We start from the raw sequence: 26,234 nt of genomic DNA on the forward strand, positions 1-26,234 counted from the left end.
GTCTGGGAACCACATGTTCATTTTCTCAAATTTGAGGCGTGGTTTACAAATGCCCAGAGCTGTTTATTGGGCGCTACGAATGTCTATCAAATGCGCCTGTACATAGCTCATAGCCAATCGTTTCAATTATACCAGATGACGTATGTAGAGCGACAGAAATTCGACGAGGAAGAAGACGAAATAAACTTGCGTTCTAAACTACTTAGAACACTATCTAAGGCTGCATCGAAAGGTAACTTCGCGTCTGATGCCATGTTGGATCCATAGATATAAACAAACTGCTTCGGTGTCGCACAGACGTCGTCATCGTCTTGCTGCTCCCTCCCCGTTCTGTGCTTGGTTCCCTTTTTGAGGGGAAAATCTGGTCCATGGTGTCCAGGCTGCCTAGCAGCGTGAATAAAATCGCGCTGCGCTCAAGGCAGCATGGGGAAACCCAGGCTAGCTGTGAGGACTCTATATTAAGAATTAAGTCAGAATTTGACGTGGTATGACCTTAATATCTTCTTGTCTGATATGAGTAGTTGTGAACCTGGTAGCTAAATTGAAAGTCAGTGATAAATGCTGTTTGTGTTTTGTAGACACCTGCTAAAGAGGTCTGTCTGAAAACAGAGAGTAATGACGTGCTAAAACTTTAGACTGCAGCGTTTTAGCATAAACATGACAAGATTATGGTTACTTATGTTTACTCTGACGTGGTGAAACTCCACATATGAAACAAGTCTTAGGACGATTTCTTATAATGTGTCTCAATTAATCTGAATAGATTTTGTGGTATAACAGGAGATGCACAATAGTTTAAATATATCTTTATTTTATACATTATTTTTATAAGACATAAATACAATAAAAACAAATATATTCAAAATGCAGATCACAAACTGACCTTAAAGGTCTACTTTGCAGCATGACATTTATACATCATGCAAATATGCTTAGAAATATGGCCCATAAACAAATACTGAAAAGGCATGTATTTTCCAGAATGGAATTCCATGTTTTTAAAATCAAGTACAGTAGTAAAGATTCTTTATTCTTGAATCTATGCAGCAGTTTATGCTTTAGAAATATAATAAATATTGAGCTTCACTTAAGTTTGGTCTTGGTCTATCATCATTGGTGTTGGAAACTTTCTAGCCATTCAAGTAGCGAATCCAGCTCTCCGATAGCCTTCATGGCTCCTGCTGCCTGATCAAGCTGAGAGACAAAAAGAGAGTTTCATTTTCTGTGCTGATTGTGGGGGAAAAGAAATCTGTGAAGCTTTTTATTGTCTGTGTTTGCAGGCCTAGTTATTATGTCTCCTGTTGGTGAATAATGTCTCTTACCTTGTCATACGTGGTTTGAATGCCTGTGAATTTTAGTCTGGCATCTACACTGCACTCACAGTGTGCATTAGCATGCTTTTGGATAGACAGAAAAACATGGTTAAGTTAATCTGCTAAAATCTTTCTAAGAACATCTCTATCTGTATTCATGTGCTTACAGTTGCCCCACCAATATTCTACAGTACACTTGTATTCATTTAAAATTGCTTATTTATTTATTTATTTGTAACCAACCCCTGCACTTTCGATTTTCGCAGACAGGTATGTACTGTAGGTCACAGTCGGTACAAAGGAAAAATAGGAAAAGTCTCACAAAATATTGTAGGTTAAAAACAATGTTTTAGTCAAAGACCTTATTTGGGGATTTCCGATGCCATTCAAATGCCCAAAGAAGATCTTTGGCCTTGACCTTTGTAAAAATATTTGCGAGTTACGACATTATGCGGGACTTTTCCCATTTTTTTCCAGTCTTACAATTTGCTTCAGTTTGAAACATCTTTTAACTTTAAGTAGTATCTCTGTCTAGTATCTTGTACTTACACACACTCGCAGGTCCTTGGTGATACTGAGGAAGGAGTTGGCCAGGACACTGGTGGTTCTGCGATGTAGGGAATGACTGCTAGTGTAGCTGATAAAGACCTTATCCATGTAAAAGTCTAAGAGCTGCCTGAGGAAACAGCAGCTTTCTGTAGCCTTATAACGGGGGAGACACATAAATCACAGATTTTTTTGACAGTCTTAGTATAATATATGGCACATTTTAATTGATCAGTTGATTCTACAAAGGTTATGATGCTACAGGCGCTGCAAAAAAACTAAATGTTCTAAATGTTACCTGTACACTGTTCATTACGTCTTTTCTAAGTAATCTGATTCCTTTGTGATCATCTCCAGAAATCTGTCAAAACAAAAGATGTTATCAGATTGCATTATCATTGTAATCACTACATAACCTCTAACCACAGACGCAATAAAAATGAGGCCACTTTAAAAACAGCTTTGTTTGATGTTGCTTGCGTGTACATTTTTTTGCGATGTTTTTGCCAGGGATATGATTCGTCACCCTGACAAAGTGCTGAACACATTGCCAGGAATCTCCACTGAGGTATTCCTTTTGTTAATTTTTCCTTTGTCATGCTTAAGTCATTGGCATGTTACACTCAGAACTGAAACAAAAAAGCATGTCTTGCCACATGCTGTTCTTTTGATGTAGACATGCAGAGTCAAGAAGAATGAAATAGCTCAAATAAATCAATAACCTGTTGGTTGACATGTCAAACCTGTCGAGAAAGCCCATTGACATCACCAGTGACGTCATTGTTATGGTGGGAAATTGACATGGCGCTATTTATAGCTAAATGATACATGCTAAAACTAACACATGACTAAGCTTAAGACTGTAAGTGTGCTTACCATGCCTTGACGGATGTGCTGGAAGTGGTGCCTGAGTTCGTGGGTGTGAATATTCACATTACAACTGCCCAAGTGAAGCCTCCGACCCTGGGCCGAGTCCCATAGACCACACAGCATGATGCATACAAACATACTATATATGACAAAAAAGTCCTTCATTATGCTTCTGACAATTCAGCCTGGGAAATGAAGAAAAGACAGTCAAACACAACATTGTATGTGTTACATAAAATTATACTTGTATTAGCTTTATCAGTCTGTTCTAGGATAAAATGTATGCTATATGTTATGTTTTGTTACCTAGTGATGTCCGAGGAGTGTTTTCTTCATAGAATGATGTGCACCTCTTCATGGTGATGGCAAGTGCTCTTATAGTGGGACAAGAGGGGAATTTCGACAGGTGTTCCTTGATTATCTTCTACCTCCCATTACAGTAAGAGGAAGTGAATGTCTTTGCAACATTTTTTATGTCATCACTATGGGAATTGACATGAAAGGATGAAGGACTTCCGTTCAAACAATTACTGACATACATAATGTAACAATACCTGTAGTAGCATGTTATACTATGTAGTTTAGCAATTATGTATCTTGGTAATATTGGGGTTGGTAAGATTTTTTAATGTTTTTGAAAGAAGTTTACTAATGCTCACCAAGGCTGTATTTATTTTTGATCAAAAATACAGTAATGTGATGGCAAAGCTTACAGTTTGTGATGGCAAAGCTGAATTTATAGCCAGTCTTCAGTGTCACATGATCCTCCATTTATATACATTTATGAATTATAAACTATTTGATTACTAATGAGGAAGAAAGACCAAACTACTTTTATCCCATCACTTGGTTATTCTTTTTTAGCAGATCTTTTAAGGTAGCTGAGCTTACTGTACACTTGCCACTGCGACAGTCCCCCTGCGGCCACCTTGGGTATTAGAGGCTAACATAATTGTCACGATTACCATTATCTCTACATCTTTGCCATGTGTTCATTTCATCTGATAAGAGCTGACAGAAACGTCAGAGTTTCCTTTTCAATCAACTGTCATCTTTTTTTTTTTACACCTTCAAGCGCAGCTAACTTTAAACCAAAATTTCTCTTGTGACCAAAAATGAATTACAGTAGTATTCTTTTTTTTTTTTACGGGACAGCAAATTTCTTCCTGACATTGTTGGGTTATATGACAATGTTTCTTTCTGATAATTTCATAATCAAGTGACCAGCATTGCTTGCCTTTTGAAAGTATGCACCCCATGGCCCAGAAGAAAACTTTTCTTGAATCATTTCTGGCACTGTTAGACGGCATTGGTAGGAAATAAGTTCAGATCTTCCTTGCTCTGTTTCCTGATGCTGCAAGCAGTGTGTTTTATTTTTGTCCTTTTCTTTAAGGGGTTGTTTGCTTATCAAACCTGTCTGTGAAATACGGGTAACTGTCAGTCGTATGAGTTCTTTGCACAGCAAGGAAATGAATACGTGAAATACTTGTTTAATTCATTATTTAAAATATGTTGAAACACTAAATGATTTGCAATCAGCGAGCAGGAAGAGAACTAAAACATTTGTAATAATTTATTGTTACTGGATAAAACAATACAACCAAGAACTTTTTTTATATGTCACTCATCACTAACATGTGGGGACCTGAAACATGATTTCAGTGGTTCACTTTGTGATATATCTCCCTGGGGTCGGCAAAGTTGCGGCGCCTTCGCTGGCGTCCTGATAACTGCAAAAGAGACTCAAAATACTCCGTCAATTTTGATCATACAGATAAGTGTTATACATCATTCAAAACTGTTAAGTTTGTACTTTTATTTGTGTAAACACGATAAAAACAAAATATTTAGCTTTTCGCAAAATAAAACAATCTTGATGTGCGATCTGCCGTCTCTCTCTCAATGAAATCCATTCTGATACTCATCAGAAAATGAACTGTAACTTAGTGAATACTTGTCACAGCAACATGAGACATATGTCTAAAGAAACGTTGAAATGTCAGGTTTTAAATAATGTACGACAAATCGAAAACAAACATTCTCTGTTTATGTAATCTATTTGAAAAGAAAGAGATGTCAGTCCTTCGTGAGTAACCTCATTATCCGCTAATGTGGCCAAGCCCACGGAGAGTGCGCAGCATTCAAAGGCAAATTGTGAGGCGATCCATGTAAACAGATTCAACGCCCGCATCAACTAAAAAAAACGCATCAGTTTAGTCAGATTAATGTACTTTACATCATTCTGAGACATGGTGAGGAATAATGCTGGAAGAATTTACCTCAGAGGAAGAGCGGGACTTTCAGTTCATTTCAAGGAGCAATGACGAGGATTGTGACCTGTAAGTTCTTTATTCTAATTGCGATATAGACTAGTGTCTGTGAATATTAAACTGCAAAAAGACTGTTTAAATATGAATCCTGTATGTTTTGCGTGTCTTTGTGTGAATGAATTGCGCAGACGCACGGTTTCCTTTACCTCACATATTGGCTTTTTTATCATGCTTATCATGCTAAATACAGTTTGGACACATTACTGTTTAAATTAATGTTTTTGAAAGAAGTCTCTTATGCTCATCAAGCCTGCATTTATTTGATGAAAAATACAGAACAAATGGAGCAATATTGTGAAATATTATTAACATTTAAAGTAATGATTTGTTTTAATATACTCTAAAATATAATTGATTTATGTGATGCAGAACTGAATTTTCATCAGCCATTACTTATTCATCAAAGATTCCTGAAAAACGTATCACAGGTTATTAAAAAAATATTAAGCAGCACAGCAGTTTCCAACATTGATAATAAATCAACATATTAGAATGATTTCTGAAGTATCATGTGGCACTGAAGACTGGAGTAATGCTGATGAAAATTCAGCTTTGCATCAGAGAAATAAATTATATTTTAAAGCATATTAAAACAGAAAATCATAATTTTGGCAGGTGTGTGATGTTCACTTACATATTTGAACAGGATTGGTTTCCAGGTATAACTGTATAAATGTACCTTTGACTCTCATTTATATTGTTGAGTATATTCTAAGTAAACTACAAATATCCCTTATGTGCTGTTGGGGATGTTTTCATCCACTATGGGGTATTTTTGAGTCTTAATTTGGCCATAACTTTCTCCGTGTTTCAGCAAATGGAATGATTTTTGGTGACTAATCTTATTTTGACACATATTTTGGGAAAATGCTTTGAAATTTTTCAAAAACTCAATAGTACACTGTGGGCAAATTCACTACCCTTTCGTTATGTTCGTGGCTGAAAACAGCCACTACTTTAAACTGCTGTAAAAATGTATCAGATAAATATTTTTTTCCAATTTTTTTTGCATAAATCTATTAATCAACCTCAGTCCTTTTCAAAACTACTAAATGTTTAAAAAAAAAATCTGGATTTGAACTCTTTAATTGCCAAATTCATAAATTATGTCACTGATTTGGGGGAAAAAAACACACAAAATGACTTATTTTCAATATAAAATGTGAATGTGGACTGGATTTTTTTTTTTTACCTTTTATCACAGTCTTGGACATGTCAAAGATTAGAAACAACATTGGTTTTGATGCATTGTTAGTTTTTGTGCTGCATCAGATTTTAACTTTTTCTCCCTCATTTACTGTTTGTGGCTGTTTTTGCCCCATTGACTTCCATTATAACCACATTTTTTGATTGCAAAGCCATGACACCATATAATCATGCATTTTTGATTGTTGGTGGTTTTCCCTGTTGGGAAGAGGTAAAATTTGTAATTTTTACTGTTGACAACCAGGTGGCACCATTAAACCTTTAGATAGGCCTGTGCAAAAAAAAAGCTTAGTTTCTGGCTTTTACATGGAGTTATATCAGAGCCCGTCTACGGAGAGCCTTGGCACTTCCTATTAGCCCCATTGTATCGATCTTGGTTGCAGTTCCATTAGAATTCCACTGGAGGTGATCGCGGGTGAGTGCAGACTGAATGAGAGTCTATGGGGCTAGACGGCTAAATGTGTCTCTTTCACCCGATTGCCGTTGAGAAATCTCAGATTTTATTGTAGGTTTTGCAAGTTCAACATGGGTTATAGGTCGAAAGTTGAATGAACGAGTACTTATTTCTTTTCGATTTCTTACAGTTTGAGTTGTTGTTGCCCATAACACGCTAGCATTCTGCTAATGACGTCAGCATTCTGACGTCATTGACATTTTAAAATACTTTTTAAACCAAATAAGTGACTCTAAAAAATCTAACACCCAGCAATGTGTAATTTCTTTGCATCTCCTTTCGAATACAACATTCAAATTACTAGACAAAAAATTATATCCTGAGAAAAGTGGATTTTGAGGGTTTTTCGCCATGGACCTCCATTCATTCTGCACTCGCCTGCGAGCGCCCCCGCATGGACAGAGACGTGTTACTGCAGCCAGTCCAGAAACCGGAAGTAAGCAGAGAGTGCCAATTCTCTTCCTATTAGACATTCTCTGGTTATATGGAGTATAATAGCATATTTGTGTGTGTGTGTGTGTGTGTGTGAGAGAGAGAGAGAGAGAGAGAGAGAGAGAGAGAGAGAGAGAGAATGAGAATGAGAACTCACCTTGATGCGTCTGAGAAAATCAAAATATGCACCTCAGCTCTCAGAACTACATGGAGTAAACAAAAACAAAGTAAGTGTATTTATGCATCTGCTGCCTTTTGATGGTGAGAAATGCAGACTAAACAAAGCAAGTGGATTTAAACACTTGCATGCAAGCCTGCTGGTCATTTGATGGTGAGAAGAGCAGCAAGCAACATGAGAAAGGGCTTGACTTGTAGTGAAGTTTTAGAGATGATTATGTAGCCTGACCCCTGTGGCGAGCTGCAGGATGTATCGTCTTCTCCCTCTGACACCACAGACTCAGGAGAGTCAGATCCTGATTTGGATGTGGCACCCTCATCATCCTCTCTAGCTTCCACTGAAGGCGAGGCGGATTCGGAGGATCCTGGATCTGGGTGGATTGGGAGAAACGGCGAAGTGTGGTTTTCCACCAACGCGGAGACAACTCCCTTTCTTCAGCCTGCCAGAGGCGTGACTCCAGGGCCGACGCGCTATGCCATCGCAAGGGTCCAGAACATGGATTCTGTGTTAAATCTGTTTTTTCAATCTCTCAGAAGGGTTGGAGACGGGTCGGAGGATCTTATCTCCTTCCTGTCCTGGGGGATCCAGCGCTCTCTCTCCGGTGTCGGAAGCCCGCGCTGCGGCTTCTTCCACCCGGGAAGAGAGCCCAATGCTTCAGTGCTCTAGCTCCGAGGAGTTAGAGGTGCTGAGCGTTGGTAGTGACAAAAGCACTGTTATAAGGGAAGAGGATTCACAGTCCTCTTCTCCAGCATATGAGGAGTTGGTGGATGTGATAACTCGCGCTGTTGATAAATTGCATATTGAGTGGCCAGCCGAGAAAAGGGACGCTCATCCTAAAAGTAAACTAGATGAGCGTTTCCTTACATCTATTAAATCACTTCCACCACGAGGCCTTCCATTTTTTCCAGGTCTACACAGTGAGCTGTCTAGATTTTGGAATAAACCATATTCCTCTCGACTTTATAGTCCCCAAGTTCACGTTTATTCAGATATTAGGGGGTTGAGAGAATATGGTTATGGGTCGATGCCCCAGGCTGAACAGACGCTCACGAGCTATCTGTCACTTGGTTCAGCATCGTCCCTGAAGGCCTCAGCTTTGCCCACGAAACCTTTAAAAACTACATCATCTCTCGTGGGCAAAGCATATACGGCAGCAGGTCAGGCTGGAGCGTGCTTACACACTATGGCATTGCTCCAGGCTTATCAGGCTGATCTGCTGGGGGATTTGGACAGGAGTGAGGGGGTGGGGCCCGATGAGGTTCGAGAGCTTTGTCGGGCCACGGATTTGTCGCTCAGGGCTACTAAGGAGACCGCCAGAGCAATTGGGCGGTCTATGGCAGCCCTTGTAGCCACTGAGAGGCATCTTTGGCTCAATCTTGCAGAAATAAAAGAAAAAGATCGTGTGTTTCTGTTGGATGCTCCTATTGACCCCTCTGGTCTTTTCGGAGACGCTGTTAATTCAGTTGTGGAGAGATTTCAAGAGGCTAAAAAACAGTCAGAGGTATTTAAGAGATTTCTCCCTCGCCGTGTCCAACCCCCTGGGGCTGCTGGGCGTGAGCAGCTCCAGCCGTCGAGCTCCTCATATAGAGCACAGCAAAAAGAGAGTGTTGCGTCTCGTGCTCCGCCACAGAAACACTGGAAGCAGACGCAACACTCTCAGCCGAAGCCTTCGAAGCAGAAGCCGGATCTGAGGACCGTTCTTCAGGCTAAGAAGGCTTCGGCTCAAAAGAAGTGGACCTGACGCCTATAGCGTCAGACCCATGAGGGCAGCACCACCCGGGGTGGAGCGGGTTACACCTCAGCATACGGTGTCCGTTCCACCTCGGTGTCCTCAGGGGGCCATTCTGCCAACCCCGCACCCTTGGTCTCGGGGCGCAGTGGTTCCCAGCGATCGTCTGGTGCAATGTCAACTCGACATTGCGTCAGACATGAACCTTCTGAGGGGGGTTCAAAAACATTCAGTTCGGGTGGTTCCTGCCGATATGTTTCAGGCCCCCGGGCTGAGTGTCTCAATTACACCAGAGGCCAGCCTCGAGAGGCTGGTTCCCTTAGTAGATTTTCTGGCAGAGTGGAAAGTACTGCCAAACATTTCTCAATGGGTCCTGCATATAGTAGAAAAGGGGTACAGAATCCAGTTCGGTTCTCGTCCTCCACGTTACAACGGGGTGTTGCTTACGATAGTTCATCCCGAGCAGGCTCTGGTGATGGAGCAAGAGGTGAAAGCTCTATTAGCAAAAGAAGCGATAGAGCAGGTGTATCCACCCGACAGAGAATCGGGTTTTTACAGCCGTTACTTCATCGTTCCAAAAAAGGATGGGGGGTTGCGTCCCATTTTAGATCTTCGTCTGTTGAATCGTACAGTACAGGGGTGGTAGTGGCGCAATGGATAAGACACATGCCTTTGGTGTGAGAGACCCGGGTTCGAATCCACTGTGAGACACCAATGTGTCCCTGAGCAAGACACTTAACCCCTAGTTGCTCCAGAGGCGTGCGACCTCTGACATATATAGCAATTGTAAGTCGCTTTGAATAAAAGCGTCAGCTAAATGAATAAATGTAAATGTAAATGACACTCAAACAGATCGTGACTCAAATCAGATCCGAGGACTGGTTTGTCACGATAGATCTGAAAGACGCTTACTTCCATGTCTCCATCCTCCCTCAGCACAGGAAGTTCCTGAGGTTTTCTTTTGGGGGCAAAGAATACCAGTATCGGGTACTTCCATTCGGTCTAGCTTTATCACCCCGCACATTCACAAAGTTTGTAGATGCAGCTCTGGCCCCGCTCAGGCTGCAGGGCATACGTATTCTGAATTACATAGACGACTGGCTGATTCTAGCGGAATCAGAACAGTTAGCGGTTCGGCATCGAGATGTCGTCCTCGCACATATGCAGAAATTGGGGTTGAGGCTCAACGCCAAGAAGAGTGTGCTATCTCCATTACAGAGGACCACTCTTCTGGGTGTGGTATGGGATTCAGTCACGATGCGAGCCAATCTTTCGCCCGTTCGTGTAGCTGCTATCCTGACAGCCATGAAAGAGCTAAAGCTAGGCCAGTCACGCACTGTGAAACAGTTCGAGAGACTGTTAGGGCTCATGGCAGCGGCGTCCAACGTGATACCTTTTGGGCTGCTGTACATGAGACCTTTGCAGTGGTGGCTCAGGACCAGAGGGTTCTCCCCGAGGGGAAACCCACTTCGTATGATCAAGATCACGCGGCGGTGTCTCCGCGCCTTGGTTATATGGAGGAAACATTGGTTCCTGTCCCAGGGTCCGGTGTTGGGAGCTCTTTGCCATCGAGTTGCGATCTCGACAGATGCTTCTCTCACCGGCTGGGGAGCGGTAATGGAAGGCCGCTCAGCTCAGGGTCTGTGGAGGAGTCATCATCTCTCCTGGCACATAACTTGCCTGGAGAGGATGGCCGTTTTCAACGCGTTGAGACATTTCCTCCCAGACCTGAGGGATCACCATGTGCTTGTCTGGACAGACAACACATCGGTGGTCTCTTATATAAATCGTCAGGGGGGTCTGCGTTCGCGTCCACTATGCAAGTTGGCACACCAGATCCTCCTATAGTCCCTGGGGAAAATACTCTCTCTGAGGGCAGTGTATATTCCAGGGGGCCAGAATATCGGAGCAGACGTCCTGTCGAGGCAGGAGCTGAGGCCAGGGGACTGGAAACTTCACCCCGAGGTGGTGGAGAAGATTTGGGAGTTTTACGGCAAGGCCGAAGTAGATCTGTTCGCGTCTCAGCATACGACGCACTGTCCACTTTGGTTCTCCCTTACTATAGTGCAGACGTGGCCGAGGCTACGTCTGTACGCCTTTCCCCCTGTTGCTCTGCTCCCAGGAGTTCTGGAGCGAGTTCGTCAGCACGGAATAAGCCTATTGTTAGTTGCACTGCGTTGGCCGAGTCGAATCTGGTTTGCGGACCTGATTCATCTCTTAGACGGTCCTCCCTTGGAGATCCCGATCAGGAGAGACCTTCTGTCTCAGGCCGGGGGCACAATATTCCACCCCCGACCAGAGATTTGGAAACTTTGGGTTTGGCCTCTGAGGGGGCCCAACTCATAGAGAGTGGTCTTTCAACCGAGGTTGTTGAGACCATTCTAAGCTCCAGAGCTCCCGCTACAAGGAAATTGTACTCTTTGAAATGGAGAGTCTTCACTTCTTGGTGTCACCAGCGTCAGTGGGACCCGGTTAACTGTTCAGTAAACACAGTACTGGAGTTTCTGCAGGATCGCTTTGCGTCAGGTTTATGTCCATCCACCTTAAAGGTATACGTGGCAGCCATTGCGGCATTCCACGTCCCGGTGGGTGGTATATCGTTGGGTCGAGACCCCCTGATTACTCGTTTCCTTCGTGGCACCCTGAGGCCAAGGCCTGCAACACGGACTAGGATGCCGACTTGGCATTGGTACTAGAAGGCCTATCTGGGGCTCCATTTGAGCCCTTAGAGTTGGTCTCAGAGAAATGTCTTACTTTCAAGACTGTTTTTCTACTAGCCATTTCGTCCCTCAAAAGAGTCGGAGATCTTCAGGCCCTTTCGGTTTCTCCCACCTGCCTTAAATTCGCACCGGGAATGGTCAAGGCATTCTTGTATCCTAAACAGGGTTATGTCCCTAAGGTGCCAACCATTATTCCGAGGCCTATTGTGCTTCAGGCTTTCTGTCCTCCTCCTTTTACTTCTTCGGACCAGGAAAAGCTGAACCTTTTGTGTCCAGTGCGAGCACTGGATACTTATGTTCATCGGTCTTCTTCCTGGAGGAAGTCCGATCAGTTGTTTGTCTGTTTTGGATCACCCAAGAAGGGTCTTCCTGCCTCTAAGCAGACAGTGAGTAAGTGGATAGTCGAGGCTATTTCTCTTGCCTATGAGTCCTCTGGCCAGCCTTGTCCTTTGGAGGTCAGAGCTCATTCCACGAGGAGTATGGCGGCTTCTAAAGCCTTATTATCCGGAGTTTCTCTTCAAGATGTTTGTGATGCGGCGGGCTGGTCCTCTCCGCTCACATTTGTCAGGTTCTATAGCCTGGACTTGGATGCTGCCCCGGGGTCTCAGGTGCTTAGTGCTTAGTGTGGTTTTGATAACAGGCTTACACTCAGGCATGTGGAATTCTGGCGGTTTGGGTATTCTCGTTCCCAAAGCGTTATCGACGCATCGCGAGTTCCCTCGAAAGGGAACGTCTCAGGTTACGACTGTAACCATAGTTCCCTGAGAAAGGGAACAAGACGATGCGTCGCCCTGCCATACTTCCTGCATTCCTGTGATCGACTTGCTTCGGCAAATTTCGAAGCTAAAGCCGGTTTCACCGGATGCGCTTTTATAGCTTCCTGGTCATGACGTCACCCGCCCGTGACGCGCATTTCATTCATTCCATTGGACTAGTTGACATAGATGCTTCAGACGCATTCACGCCGGGGGCGTTCCCGAAGCGTTATCGACGCATCGTCTCATTCCCTTTCTCAGGGAACTATGGTTACAGTCGTAACCTGAGACGTTTTATTGTTTCATCTGACCATAGAACCCGTCCTGTTTGAAGTTCCAGTAGTGTCAGTTACATTTAAAGTCGGCATGAAATCAAATTTGACAAATCTTCTTTTTATATGTAATATTGTAGTGTTTATTATAAATGATTTATCTGTGCACTTCATTATTTTTTTTTTATTCATTTACCCTTATAATCTTTAATCAAATACATTACCCTTCCCTCCCCCCTCGAAATGACCCCTCTTCTCTTTCGGTCACGTGCCATGGCGAAAGGGTGCGGCCAGAGCCGATGAGGGTGCGGCTATCGGTGTCTGTCTCGTTTTGAGTCAAGTCAAGTTATCAGTCAAGTTCACCCTCGAGAGCATCTCGAAGTGTCCGAATGGTAGGCTATCTATCTTATCTAAATCTAGTTATTTACTTATCGGACACGTCGAGATGCTCTCGATGGTGAACTTGACTGATAACTTGACTTGACTCATCTTGGTTCACGGGAGGCTCATATAAATATGGGCTGATTCCTGCCTGAAAATTTAGCTGCTCGTCCTCGTTCTCGTCGCCGGGCTCCTCAATAAAAAATACTTCATGGGAGGGTAACGGTGGGGAGTCCGGTGGAGAGAAATCCTCCACAACTGAATGTAAACTGGCATTCAAATCTGCCTCCATTTTGTTTGCAACGCCCAACCTCCAACGATCCAATCAATTCCCGAAGAACGAAATCAAGCCCCGCCCTACATTTTTCTCTAATTTCAGAAGCCGTTTCACTCGGATATACGTCACAACAAGGAAAAAAATGACAATCTCAACTTCCGTTTCATGCCGACTTTAACATGTTCTATGGACAGATAAAAAAAAAAAAAAGATATTTTTGCCAGCAAACACTTAATATGGGTTTGGTTCATACAGGGATAAAAAGTACCCCATGTGTAAAATGAAATACTCTGCTGTATCTTTAATGCTGTGGGCCTAATTTTCTGCCAGAGGTCCTGGACATCTTGTTCAGAAACATGGCATCATGGATTCGATCAAATACCAACAGATAAAAAATCTAAACCTGACAGCCTGTGCTAGAAATCTTATAACTGTTTGGATCTTCCAATAGGACAGTGATCCAAAAACAAATCTGGAATCTGAATCTGAAGGATCTGGAGAGATTCTGTATGGAGGAATGGTCTCTGATCTCTTGTCAGGTGTTCTCCAAACTCATCAAGCATTATAGAAGAAGACTCCAGAGGTGTTATCTTGGAAAAAGGAGGTTGCAAAAAGTATTTAATAAAAGGGGGCAAATAATCTGTAATTCTGTAAATGTAATGTGATCTTTTGATGTGTCAATTCTTTTACTTCAATGAAAATTTGATTTTAGCATTTAAAAAAAAAAAAAAAAAAAAAAAGGACAGGCCTAAACAATGCATATTTATTTTTTTACAGCCATCTTTGATCATATTTTCCAAGGGGGCAAATGACAAGCACTGTACATATTGCTCACATATTATGGTAGCCCAGTTCATGCTGAATACAGTGTAATGACACTTTTGCCATTAATATATTTATAAGCAACTGAAAAAAACACAAATGTCAAGGCATGTCAAAACCTCTCCAGGGCCTCAAAAACACCTCAGGCCCCTGAGGGATATTTTGAGTTCCACATGTTTCCACTTTGTTGATGTACTTAAATACATTTTTCAATTATCTGTACTTTATATGAGTATTTTTATTTTGGGAAACTTCAACTTTTCACTTCACTACATTCCAAAGCATAATATACAGTTTACTCCTACATTTCATAAAAACATGTCATTCCTTGTTATTTTGAACTGAAAAAAATCCGATTTTTTTTTTTAATAAACCTGCTACATTGGTTCACAAATCACACTGAACAATTAATTTGTGAATTGGATCTATCCAATTGCATCTGTTCTCGAGTCAACATTTCATTTATTCAATCTTTGATCCGGTCAGAGCGAGTCTCCAGTTATCAATTCACAAGTTTGATTAAAAATGAGCAAAGAACGGGATCCTCGGAGTTTGAGTGTGCATGTGACTGGTAAGTTACTAATGCCGAATTTTAGGATTCATTATTGTAAATGAAAATCATATTCAGGTCGCAACTAGTTGTTCATGTAATAAATATGCTGTAAAAGGGCAATTGACAATTCATAATAATGCTTTTTCCTGTGAGCTTTTTGATTTTCTATGGATTTTCTTTGCATAGTAAAATAAATCCTGTAGCTGTTGAGTTTTTTTTTTTTTTTTATATATTTTTAGTCCCCCTGTAGTCAATAATTGTATCCCTTAAAACTCATCTTTGATCACAAAAATGACATATTTAAAAGTGTTTTTGTTTTTTTCAGTGACAAATATTTCATGCCTTAAAATAACTTGAATGTAACTCTGCACCCTTGCTTCATTTATATGTGGAAAATGAAAATGCAAATTAGCCCTGCCTCCACTCACTCACACCTTGAGACTCCCCTGCTTCGCAACATAGATACTAAAGCCCACCCGCTCTTTGATGTGATTGGTTACACCACATAGACAAATAAACAACAGTAAAGACTTCATTTTTACCATTGGGTAATTGGGTAACCATCACTCAGTCTTTAACTAAGTTTAGTGTTTTCTTCTCAACGATATTTGGAAAAATTAAATATTTTCCCTATATTTTGATGGTTTAAACAAACTTACAGTGTCATTAAAAACAAAAATCACTTTTGGCCAATATTGTGTAACATGATTAAACAATAAAACATTAGTACAGTCTGAAAACATTCCATATCATATTTGAAAACAGCAAGTATTCTTAATGTTGTGAAAATGAAAACGTTAATTTCTAGAGACGCAATATGATTTATACAATATGTGTTTTCATGATCTAAATGAAAGTGTTTGAATCTGGAATCTTATCACAAAAGCATTTAGAGATTAATTTACTCAATATAATGTACTGTACATGATAATAGATCCCACAAGATGTCGCTATAGACACAATTTTCTTTTGTGCTTGGTACATTTGGCTTTGGAAAAGTTTGTGAATGTGTACTAAATAATTTGTACTAAAGAATGTCTTCTTCTCTGGTTTTATTAGGGCCCAAGCACAGATGGTGCATTCCTATTGGAATTGCTCCATTTATTATTGTTATATTGTATTTTTATGTTATGTGAAGTGTGGAATATAGCAGGTGCATTATACCTTTGCAGTGACAGAGTTTACTTTCAGATAGCATATATCAAACTACAATGTGCATATGACCGATATAAAAACCATATAAATGGAATGATTAAATTAGCCTATTATTAATTTTTGAAAAACCCATAGTGAAATCCTTTTGGGTCTACAATATTATATTGTTGTTTCTTTTCTTTATTTTAAAACAAGTTTTTAAACAAAAATGTATACATCTTTATTTATACAGAGATATTGACAAGATGAAGGCAAGACTACACACAGTACTTTAAAAACACAGGTACATTAAGGACATTTTCAACTACACAGTAGTTACTTTATTCCCCTGTTTATCATTCTTTTCATTTTATCTTTAGTCTACCCCTATAGACAATATACTTCTTCCAGTTTATTCATTGTAACTACACTTGTTGTCTGTAGCACAGTACGTCAGTTAATGTACCTTTATTTTTAGGGTTTAATTAATTCCACTCAAAGACATTGCTGCTGCTTCTGCTCTGTATAATCACATAGAAACGTTTAATGCAGAATACTCATGCTTGGTTGTATTCAAGACAGAAAGTTCAATAAATATGATGCATTGAAGGTTTTTAGGTTACACACTGAAACATTCCTGAACATTAAAAAAATGCATTGCCATTTGTTCTTAATTACTTACTTGTTTTCTCTCGTACTGTTTGATTCAATCAGTACTGTCAAGTAGACAGGAAGGCCTGTTTGTGCGCAGGCATGCATAAATCGGTTCATCACTCATGACATCTTATATTACTATAGCATGGAGGTGTGTGAAGCACATTATGACATCAAAGGGCACAGGGGGACTCAAGTGATTGCCATCCAGACGCAGGTATCTCAGTTTGGGTGCTCCGTTTTCATCGTGCATGTTGTGAGAGTTAGTGGGGCAGATCTCAGTGCCATTTATACCTGCAAAGACAAGTAAATGTGTTATTTTGTTGAAAGTTTTCTGTGGCACAATAAAACATTTTTAATTAAGTACATACTCTCAATGACATTGTTGTTGAGGTGAAGTTGCTCCAGTTCGGAGTTGAACAGGGGAACAGTGCTCAGCTTGTTATGGGCCAAATGCAAATCCAACAGTGAGCTCACATTGAACACCATCTTTGGAAGACCTTTGTCACTAAGCTGGTTGTAGTTAAGTCTCACAAAGGCCAGGTGTGCAAAATCCTTGAAGTAGTCCTGTGGAATCTCCTCGATGTTATTTCTGTCCAAGAACAGTTGGAGGAGGCTGTTGGGTATATTCGCAGGCATCTTCCGTAGGATGTTGTGGGCCAAATTGAGCTGAATCAAGTTCTTCAGATCTTTGAAGATGTTCTTACCCAAGCTGCTGTCACTGATCCTATTGTGATGCAGATCTAGAAGCGCAAGATGTTTCATCTTGCTGAACGCTCCAGGAGGGATCTTTGAGATCTGGTTGCGGCTGAGTCGAAGCTGCTCCAAGCCGGCCGGCAGGTCCTCAGGCACCTCCTTTAGCTCGTTCCTCTGCATATAAAGGTAAAGGAGGTTTGGCAGCTTCTCAAACACTTGTTTCTCCACCGAACGGATGCGGTTGTTTCCCAGATTGATCCACTTAAGCTCAGTGCAGTTGTTAAAGGAGTCAGCGTTTACTTGATTAATGTAGTTGTTCTGTAGGTACAGGTAGTGGGTTCGGAATGGGATGATCGGGACCTTTCGGAGATTGCGGTTTTCACAGTACAGGGCATTTGGGTAAGATGGTGGGCAAAAACACTCTCTGGGGCAGTCTGAGAATTCGGATGGAGGGCCTAGGATCGGAGGGGGAAAATCTGTGGGTTCCTGGGGTTCAGGCTCCGATTTTGGGGCAGGAGAGGATGGTTTCTTGGGGGCAGGAGGTTTCTTGGTGGTAGGTGGGCGGACAGGCCTTGGTTTTGGTTTCCGTTGCCCACAGACATCCGTGATTAGAAGAAGGACAAGAAGAGAGCAGTATGCAAGCCCAGCTTTCATGGTCCTGAACAGAGAAGCAGCAAGTTATAAAAATGTTTTTGTCATATTGACTTTACTTGATTGGATACTTTGCTATCTTAGAAAATCAAGAGCACAGTTTGAAATGCTGAGATTAAAAGAGACTTGTGTGGGATCTTTGGGGTCTTTTTTGGGTAAAGAAACATAAGAAGATGAGAAGAAACAACTGAAATATTAAAGATACATCATCTGTGTTTTTTTCTTGATACCTTGATCAGGGTCTGGCATGACTCAGCCACAGACTGTAAAGGGTTTTTTTTTATTTTATTTTTTTTGTCGTCTTTGACAAAGCATCCAGTCATGTAACCTTCCAATTTGGCTAGATTATTATGACTTCTACAGACTCTGGAGAAAAAAAAAACGCTCTGGATTTACAGGTTTTCTGCACAGGGCTGCGATAAAGACTCTATTGTGCAATGCAAGGCCTAGGAAAGAGTGAGTCTTAATGAGGGAAACAGGCTAAACACCCCGGGGAGCTTGGAGGAAACCAATGCTAGAGCAGTCATAGTGTTGCTATGCTATCTTCACCACTTAGAGTTGAATTGTTGATTGGTGGAACACCAAAAAACATGACATCATTTCTTGGAGGATTAAATAAATCTAGATCTAACAGAGTAGCTAACCCGCTCTACTCCGCCAAAAGGGTTTTTCAAGATGTTTGTCTTTAGTTTATAATTCACTTGGAGTTCACAAACAAAAGAGTATAGAGATGATGAGCAATGTTACAAAAATGTTTTTCACATAATATGAAAGACTAATTTTTTAATGGAAGATAATAAAACCGTAAAAAATATAGAATAATATAAGTTTATAATAAATATTATTATATTTCTGTCCAATTGGATGCCAAAATTCTAAATTAGGTCAAGAGAACCAACATTTTATGCTTATTTAATTTAATATAAATAATGCATTAAATCAATATTACATTTTAAAATGTTTAGCAAAATTATATATTATGTTATATAATTTATTAATAAAGCACCTTCATCATGCCAAACTCTCTCAAAATGTGAGCTCTCTCTGTGAAGTGCCGTGTCTTTTAGATCACTATCTTGCTGTGTTACCTAACTGTGCTTCAGCTTCCATTTTTAGAGAAGTGTCCTGATGTTCTCTTTAGGAATGTTCTGATACAAAGCAGAATGTTCAAGTTGCAGTTAGTTGCAGTTCAGCCATTTGGATGTTTTTCAGGGTCCTTATGATTTCATAAATGATTTGAAACCACTCATAGAAATATTTTGGCAGGTTGGCTGCTGGGAAGTGATCTCAAGTTGAAGATTATTGTTCCTACTACGGTTCAGTGGGAAAAAAAAAATGCTTTACAAAATAAACAGACTGATAAATTTCAACATCTTATTTCTACTTTGAGCTCCCTTCAGGGATTTTCTTTGATAGTTATTTTATACTGCTCTTGGTAAAAACTTTGTGCTGGAAACTTAATGGTAAAAATGTGTGAAATTATGTTGAGCAGTGTTGATAATTGGGTTAATAAACCTATTAAAATAGGTAAACATTATAATATTTGTTTACACTTGGTTACTATTATCTAATATTACATTTGAGCTGATCAGATCGGTCAAGCCCTAAAAACATGTCAGTTCAACTCCATTTTTTAGCCTAGAGGAATCGTTTCACTAGAGAAATTTATGTTTTATGAATCCTATGCAGAGACTCACACCCATACAGGCACAAAACAAGGAGCAGTTCAGCGGGTCTGATGGATGATCGCAATCAGATGTTTGGCTTAAAGTGTCTGGCTGGGTGTCAGCTGCATGGTCATGGAGGCCAGGCAGCACGACTCGGGCCTTGGTAGAAAGGAAACCTGGGAAAATGTTGATTTGTTTAGTTCTCTTCTGCATGCCTGCTTTAGGTGAGGGTGCAAATGAGATTGTCCTTCTATCTGGCCTTTGAGGGAAACTTAGATTTTAATCAGAAATGTTGAAATGCAAAATAATATTTGTGACCATATAAGGAGATTTGGGTCATTACTAGGCTTAACACAAACTCATAATAACAAAAACATGTTATGAGTCAGTGCTGGCTGGACTCAAAATGGGAGGGAACTGATGTGTTTTAAATTTGGTTTGAAGTCAAAAAAGACAAAAGAGGTCTCTAGGATATATAATTTCTGAATCAAGAGAATAATAGTTTTGCCTAGAAATGGATTAAACTAAAAGCATTACAGGGTCTGTATCCCAAGCAGTTAATATGATTGATGAAAATGTACGAATAAATCAATGAAAAAGCTTCCACAGACATATCATGTGTAGGATGGCTCAGTTTGATGGATGTAACATATGCTAATGGGATCACTATAGCCAGAATACTGTTGGGCATTTTTGATCATTTTGACTTGTTTCTGACATCTTTAAAAAAAAACACAGTAACAAGACTTTGATAGATCAGGTGAAGGATAGACCTGGACAGGTCAAAAGACAGCTGAACCATGTATATATATATTTTTTTAAATAGGTAAATATTTTCTTAATTATATTTCTATATGTTTTATTATCTTGTTTTATATGTAATATCTTGTCTTATATTTTACTATATTTATTATATTATTTATATACTATACATTTTACAGTCAAGGAAACTTTAACATTTAAAGAAGTATTAACATTGAGAACAAAAAGCTTGCAAGGAAACATCTACCTGTTTTAGCATTGTACTCAGAGGTGTTAATGTGAAAAATCGGGACATTAAATAAGCCCTATGAAATATTTGCAAGAGTACTGATAGGTGATGAATGAACAGCCAAAGTAATCATGCCATTATTTCATAAACCTTAAAGAAAAAAATGATATTTGGCTATATACAAATAGACTTTAGGACTAATTTAATGGCTACATTAATGTTCCATTTCTTCTGGTCAGTATATATGTTGCTTGTCTCCTTTGAGACTGATTTATGGCTATTTTTGAAGAAACAAAGCATTTCTTACCTGTTGCTGGTTCCTGCCCTCGTTTGATGAATCCTCGAGCTGTCACTTCACTCTCACAGAGTTTTGCTCTCCCACCTAGCTTTCTCCCCCTCTCTCACTTAGTTTCTTCCCCCCTCTTTCCTCCGTACTTCCCCTGTTCTCCTCTGCAAAGCAGGCTGCCTATTGGGTCGTTCCCTCTTTTCCTTCTGAAGGTCAACAATTCTGTCTCCCTGCCCCGCCTTCAGAGAAAGTGCCTCAAATTAAATCAAAACGTCCATCCCTTAACACCAGGATCTGTTCTACCCTGCTGTACACACTTGATGCATGCGAATGAGAGTTTATCAAGGACTACAGGGCTGGTGGGACAGGGTGGAGATCGATGCAGAGAGCGTGTGGTCAACATTCTTTCCCACGCTTGGGATACTTCATCAAAATCATGTTCTTTTTATTTAGTTTAGAACTACAGAGTACTTGACAGCTTATTAATCTTTTCTTTTTTTAAAGTAAAAAAAAAAATATTGTGTGAGCTCACTTATTTGGGATTGTCTGACTTTAAGTGCTTTAGGTTTTTAGGCAGTTTCTCTCACACTTTCTTTTTCTCTCTTTCTGCTTTTAGGCCCATGCAGCTGCAAAGCAGTAATGACGAGATGTGCAATACATAGTTCTTAATCCCAGAGAAACCTGTTTCTTCCTCTATCCACACACACATTTGCTCATTCATACCATAAAGTCAGACCCACCCTTATATTATAAACCCTGAGAGAACTTCAACATCTGGAGGAACAACATCTGTGATATATGGTGTTTCAGAATTGTAAGTCTGAAGAGATCCAACATTTAGCCAGTTACATATTTTAAAGGGACTGTTCAGTGTTGTCTTCCTCTGAGATCTCTGGCGATGTCCTAGATTTGCACATTTGTGCTAAATGAGAATCATGCAATTGTGGGATGTAATTGTGGTCAGCCTCATTCAGGAAAATATTGGAGTTCTAAATCAGCTCATCACAACCCACCAGAAATACCTTGCTTAATTTATCCATGAATATGCAAATTAGCCCCACCTCTACCCACACCAGCTCAGAACTTTACTGTAGTAAATGCTGCACAATGGCAAGTGGAAATACTGGTTTAATTCAGCCATACATGTTTGAACCAGAAACTGATTCAGAAGGAGTAGAAGAGGCTCGTCTACAAGTCGATGTATCAGAATGGTAATGCGTTTTATGTATCGCTCTTTACAACGTCGGACACATAACGGTAATTAATATGATAAGCCTTTTGCTTGTCTCCGTTATCCAACCACTAAAAATGTGTTGCTAATATTACACAAACCATGTTCCCGTTCGCCACCCTTTCCCAGTCAGACAGCTGCCTTCTAAAAATCAGTATCCTTAGAAACACTTTTAACCACCTAGAACATCAGTGGAGAAAGAAACATCATACTGTAGTTCATCATAACTTAGTAATATACATCATATACATAATTCACCTGCTAAATTGCTAAATGCACCCAATTATTCATATCAACAAAAATATGCCGCGATAAACTGACTTCTCTTGAGTTTCCCCTGCTTCACAGCAGTAATGAAATGCTGAAGCCCACCCGCACTTTGATGTGATTGGTTACAAGGTAGTTTGTGATGTAAGAAACACCGGCAATTTCAAACAGCATTTTTGAGATGGTATTTAGTTAACGGCAGTTTTAAGGAGAAAATACCCTGCAATGGTGTTGACTTATGAATTTGCACATGGTTTGTCTTTGCATTGGCTTGGTTTGATTTTGTGGTTTTCTTTGTCCACATTGTTGATAATCTGTGACGTGAAGAAGTGTTTTTGGTGCTGGTCCAGTTCTGTTTTTAGGAAGATCACTTTTGTATACAGTGAGATAATCTGTAAGAGACTCCACTTTTCATTTCAATCTTGAAACTCGCTCACTCAAAGTGAGTCCTTGAAATTATGAATACTGTCTAGATTAATCACACTATTCAGGTGCAGGCTGGTCTCTGTCAAACATCATTACATCAGAGTTATAGTGGGTGTGATTTTGCATGTGTGTTGTAATGGGTCTTGCTCTGTACTATACGTGAGTCATTGTGACATTTACTCTGATACCTTGTGAGATCATTTAGGTCAAATATTCTTTATGGCACGACAATGCATCTTTGCCAAGACTATATTTTTAATGCAGTATCATTGTCATCTGAGACACATCTAAATTTTGTTTTAATTTAAAGTAAAAGGCTGGAAAGTATGTAACTGGAGTGCCCTTCTGGCAAGGAAATGTCTTTCCTTCCTTTTACAACTTACATTTATTTGCATATCAAGCTTAATTACATGCTTTGAGATTTATTGTCAAGAGCTTAATGGTTTGGCACAGAGTGAAAACAACCAAGGTTAGTCATATGCATGATGCAGGGTTGAACTGACCCTGAACATCTGAAGGCAGATTTACTTTATTGTTCTTCTAGTATAGCTAAGGTGTGATGGATTTCTTTCGGCATGTGCTTAACAGATGATTATGTGTCTGATCTGTGCAGTCTTGCCATATGGGTTGATTTTATTGTTTGCTTACACACATCCACAGACAGACACAAATGATTGACAGATGTGCATTTTCAGACGCACATGTGTGAACATCACAATCATTGCAGTGCAGTTTATGCTCCCTGTATTGACATTAAATTTGCATAGAATGAATAATTCTATTACATCATGCTCAACAAACCATCAAGCCTTACAACTTGTAATTCTGGCACCTAGAACAAAATTGTGAGTTTTAGATCAGAGGCTTAGCAATGTGTCATTTTCACCACACAGCTTACCCTCTGTGTTTGAATTAATGAAGCGCCAGACTTGTGATGCAGTTGTGGTTACCATAAGCATTTTGATTAAGTCTATGGTGGAGGTCTGGTTGATGTAATTAGACTGAGATTCATTAAGATCTTTGCTTACTAAGCTGTTTCTCCCACCCAGAGGATCTAACACCGATAACCACCACAACTTGCCAAACCCTAAGGGTAGAGTATGTGAACTCAGCAAAATATCAGAGAAATTTTTCTGGGAAGTGGTCCAAGTAAATAAAGCTAGAGCTCACTACCTACTTCATTTATAACAGAATGTGTGAAAACGCAGCAGGGTCAATGCATGTAGATTCGGCGTATGCTATAAAGGGGAAATTGAATATATGTTATTATGCAGCAATTGTTTAGTCAAAGCAGTTTGTAATGAGAAGCAGCTTTTTGTATGTATTATACATAATATTGCAATATACATAATATTGATCTGGCCATGTAAGGCAGAAAGTCTGGCTCTTTTATAATAATACAAATTATTTTTTAAAGATTATCTATGTTTGTACTGTATCTCAGTGACTCTTTCTGTAGGTTATATCATTGCATCAGTAGGTGGCACCAAAACACTTTATGAGTGAGTCACTGAATCATTCATTTAACTGATTCGTTCAGACACATTGGATGCTTCTCAAACGGAAGGCTGTGTCCTTCCTAGTCCAGTCCTTCAGAGGCTTGTTGGCTGGAGTCCTCCTCAGCATTAAAAGCAAGAAAGAAACGGTCTAGTAAGTGCACATAGCTACATCATAAACGTTTCCACCCCCATGGTCACAATGTAAAAATAATATTAAAATATATTTAGAATAAAAACGTAATACTACAAACCTTAATATTAACTGCTTTTCTATTAATGCAGTACAGGTAATGACAACCATCTGTGGTCTCCCAGTGGTTTACATTACGCACAGTTTAGCATTATGTGACAAAACAAAAGAAAACATAATGAAAGAAAAAGAAAACCTTTATCTCCAAAATCTTTTTTTTTCTTTTTTTTTCTGCTAATTCTTTTTTTGTGATTTGGAATATGTGTAAAGGATTGTGAGGAATTTATGCGTCCTTCAAAACAGGCTGAATGAAGGATGTGAAAAAAAATGATGCCTTCAAAGGATCCTTTAAATTGAGACATCCTTTGATGGAGCTCAGTGACATGGCAGTCAAGAAATGCAGCCTTAAGACACTGCCTTCTGATTGAGAATCAGACATTAATTCATACAGGAATGAAATGTTGATGAGTGAGCCAATGAATAATGCACTTAATTAAAAAAAAATTTTTTTAAAACATGTGACTGTCTTAATGAGAGAGTAATTTAGTAATTCACTCAACCGATTCGTAAAAAAAAAAAAAGAACTGATTCATTCAGGAATATCACAACCATGTCTTGCTTGGAAAAATCCAGCGTTTGAGTCTACTGTGGCTTTGTTTGGAACTATTTTCTTCGCGGAGCAAATACAGACAAAATAGTGTGTCTTAAATGTAAGTTGCTCTATTTACTTGTTTATTGAACTGTTGCATAAAATAGAAAAACACTTGTAATTATGCTGCTGGTCTGAATATTATATAAATCAGTCAAACAAAATGAATCTAGGTGGAGAACAATGAGCAAACAAAGCTAAAAGGGGAAGGGATATCTTGAGGAGTGGCTTTTTGTTTTGTTATACGTTTGGTCCTGGGACTTTTCTGGGACTTATTTCCCTTGAATATTGAAGGACACTTCAATATCTCTAAGTGTTGTGAATGCATTGCCTACAACTGTCTTTGTCTCAACTCCCTAACAATCAAACAAACACATCCAAACATTATGAATAGTTCATTTGAAACTCTGGTCTGTGTTTGTTTGTTGGGTTAACTGAATATTGACTTTGGACTGGTTTCGTTGATGTATCCTTTTCTTGATATTCTTTGGGCCAGATGAACTTTAGAATCGACATAATGGATATTTGTGCCAAATCTTTTAGACTCTTTTGTGCTTACATTTATTTTAATACATTGTGATTGACATTTATACAGTGGTTTATTTGAAGTATATTTGCTATATTAATGTCTTGTGGATTTCTTGTTTATTGGGTAACTAAAGAAAGCATTTTTAATAGGCCTGTATAGCACTCAATACAATTTAATTGCTATCAAAGGTAGTTCTAAACAACCACTGCCACAATATGCACCAGTAGGACCCCTGTTTCTGAGGTCTGTTGTGGGACTCTTCCTTCAGAGGTGATATCAATCTGTCTTTTACCTCACTAATGACTTTACCACAACACAGCTATATATTATTCCATTATTCTCTAAAGAAAACTGTCTCACTTTGTTTAGGCTGGTTTATGTATTTTCTCAACCATCCAGCAATGTGAAAAAATGCTGTACATTTTATAATTATGTGTTATTTACCTCAAACCAAACTTGGTAATGGCTTTAGTTTGAGGTTAATAAACATGATCTGACTGTAGTCCTCCTGGTTTATCCATCTTTT

At 39.6% G+C, this 26,234-nt stretch overlaps 2 protein-coding genes across 2 annotated transcripts; both read right to left on the reverse strand.

The window, feature by feature from the left end:
* Positions 1-797: 797 nt before the first annotated feature.
* Positions 798-3,061, reverse strand: il19l (interleukin 19 like). The gene is made up of 6 exons (XM_082156181.1): positions 3,036-3,061; positions 2,736-2,914; positions 2,158-2,220; positions 1,863-2,015; positions 1,323-1,397; positions 798-1,194 (listed from the first exon to the last, which is right to left on the reverse strand). The coding sequence occupies exons 2-6, from the start codon at positions 2,892-2,894 to the stop codon at positions 1,111-1,113; spliced, it is 534 nt and encodes a 177-aa protein (XP_082012307.1). The 5' UTR covers positions 2,895-2,914; positions 3,036-3,061; the 3' UTR covers positions 798-1,110.
* Positions 3,062-16,152: 13,091 nt separating this feature from the next.
* prelp (proline/arginine-rich end leucine-rich repeat protein) lies at positions 16,153-21,216 on the reverse strand. The gene is made up of 3 exons (XM_082155406.1): positions 20,939-21,216; positions 16,998-17,980; positions 16,153-16,920 (listed from the first exon to the last, which is right to left on the reverse strand). The coding sequence occupies exons 2-3, from the start codon at positions 17,974-17,976 to the stop codon at positions 16,757-16,759; spliced, it is 1,143 nt and encodes a 380-aa protein (XP_082011532.1). The 5' UTR covers positions 17,977-17,980; positions 20,939-21,216; the 3' UTR covers positions 16,153-16,756.
* Positions 21,217-26,234: the final 5,018 nt, after the last annotated feature.

The sequence above is a fragment of the Leuciscus leuciscus genome (genome assembly GCF_965113295.1).
Source record: "Leuciscus leuciscus genome assembly, chromosome: 23".
NCBI classification, from domain to species: domain Eukaryota; kingdom Metazoa; phylum Chordata; class Actinopteri; order Cypriniformes; family Leuciscidae; genus Leuciscus; species Leuciscus leuciscus.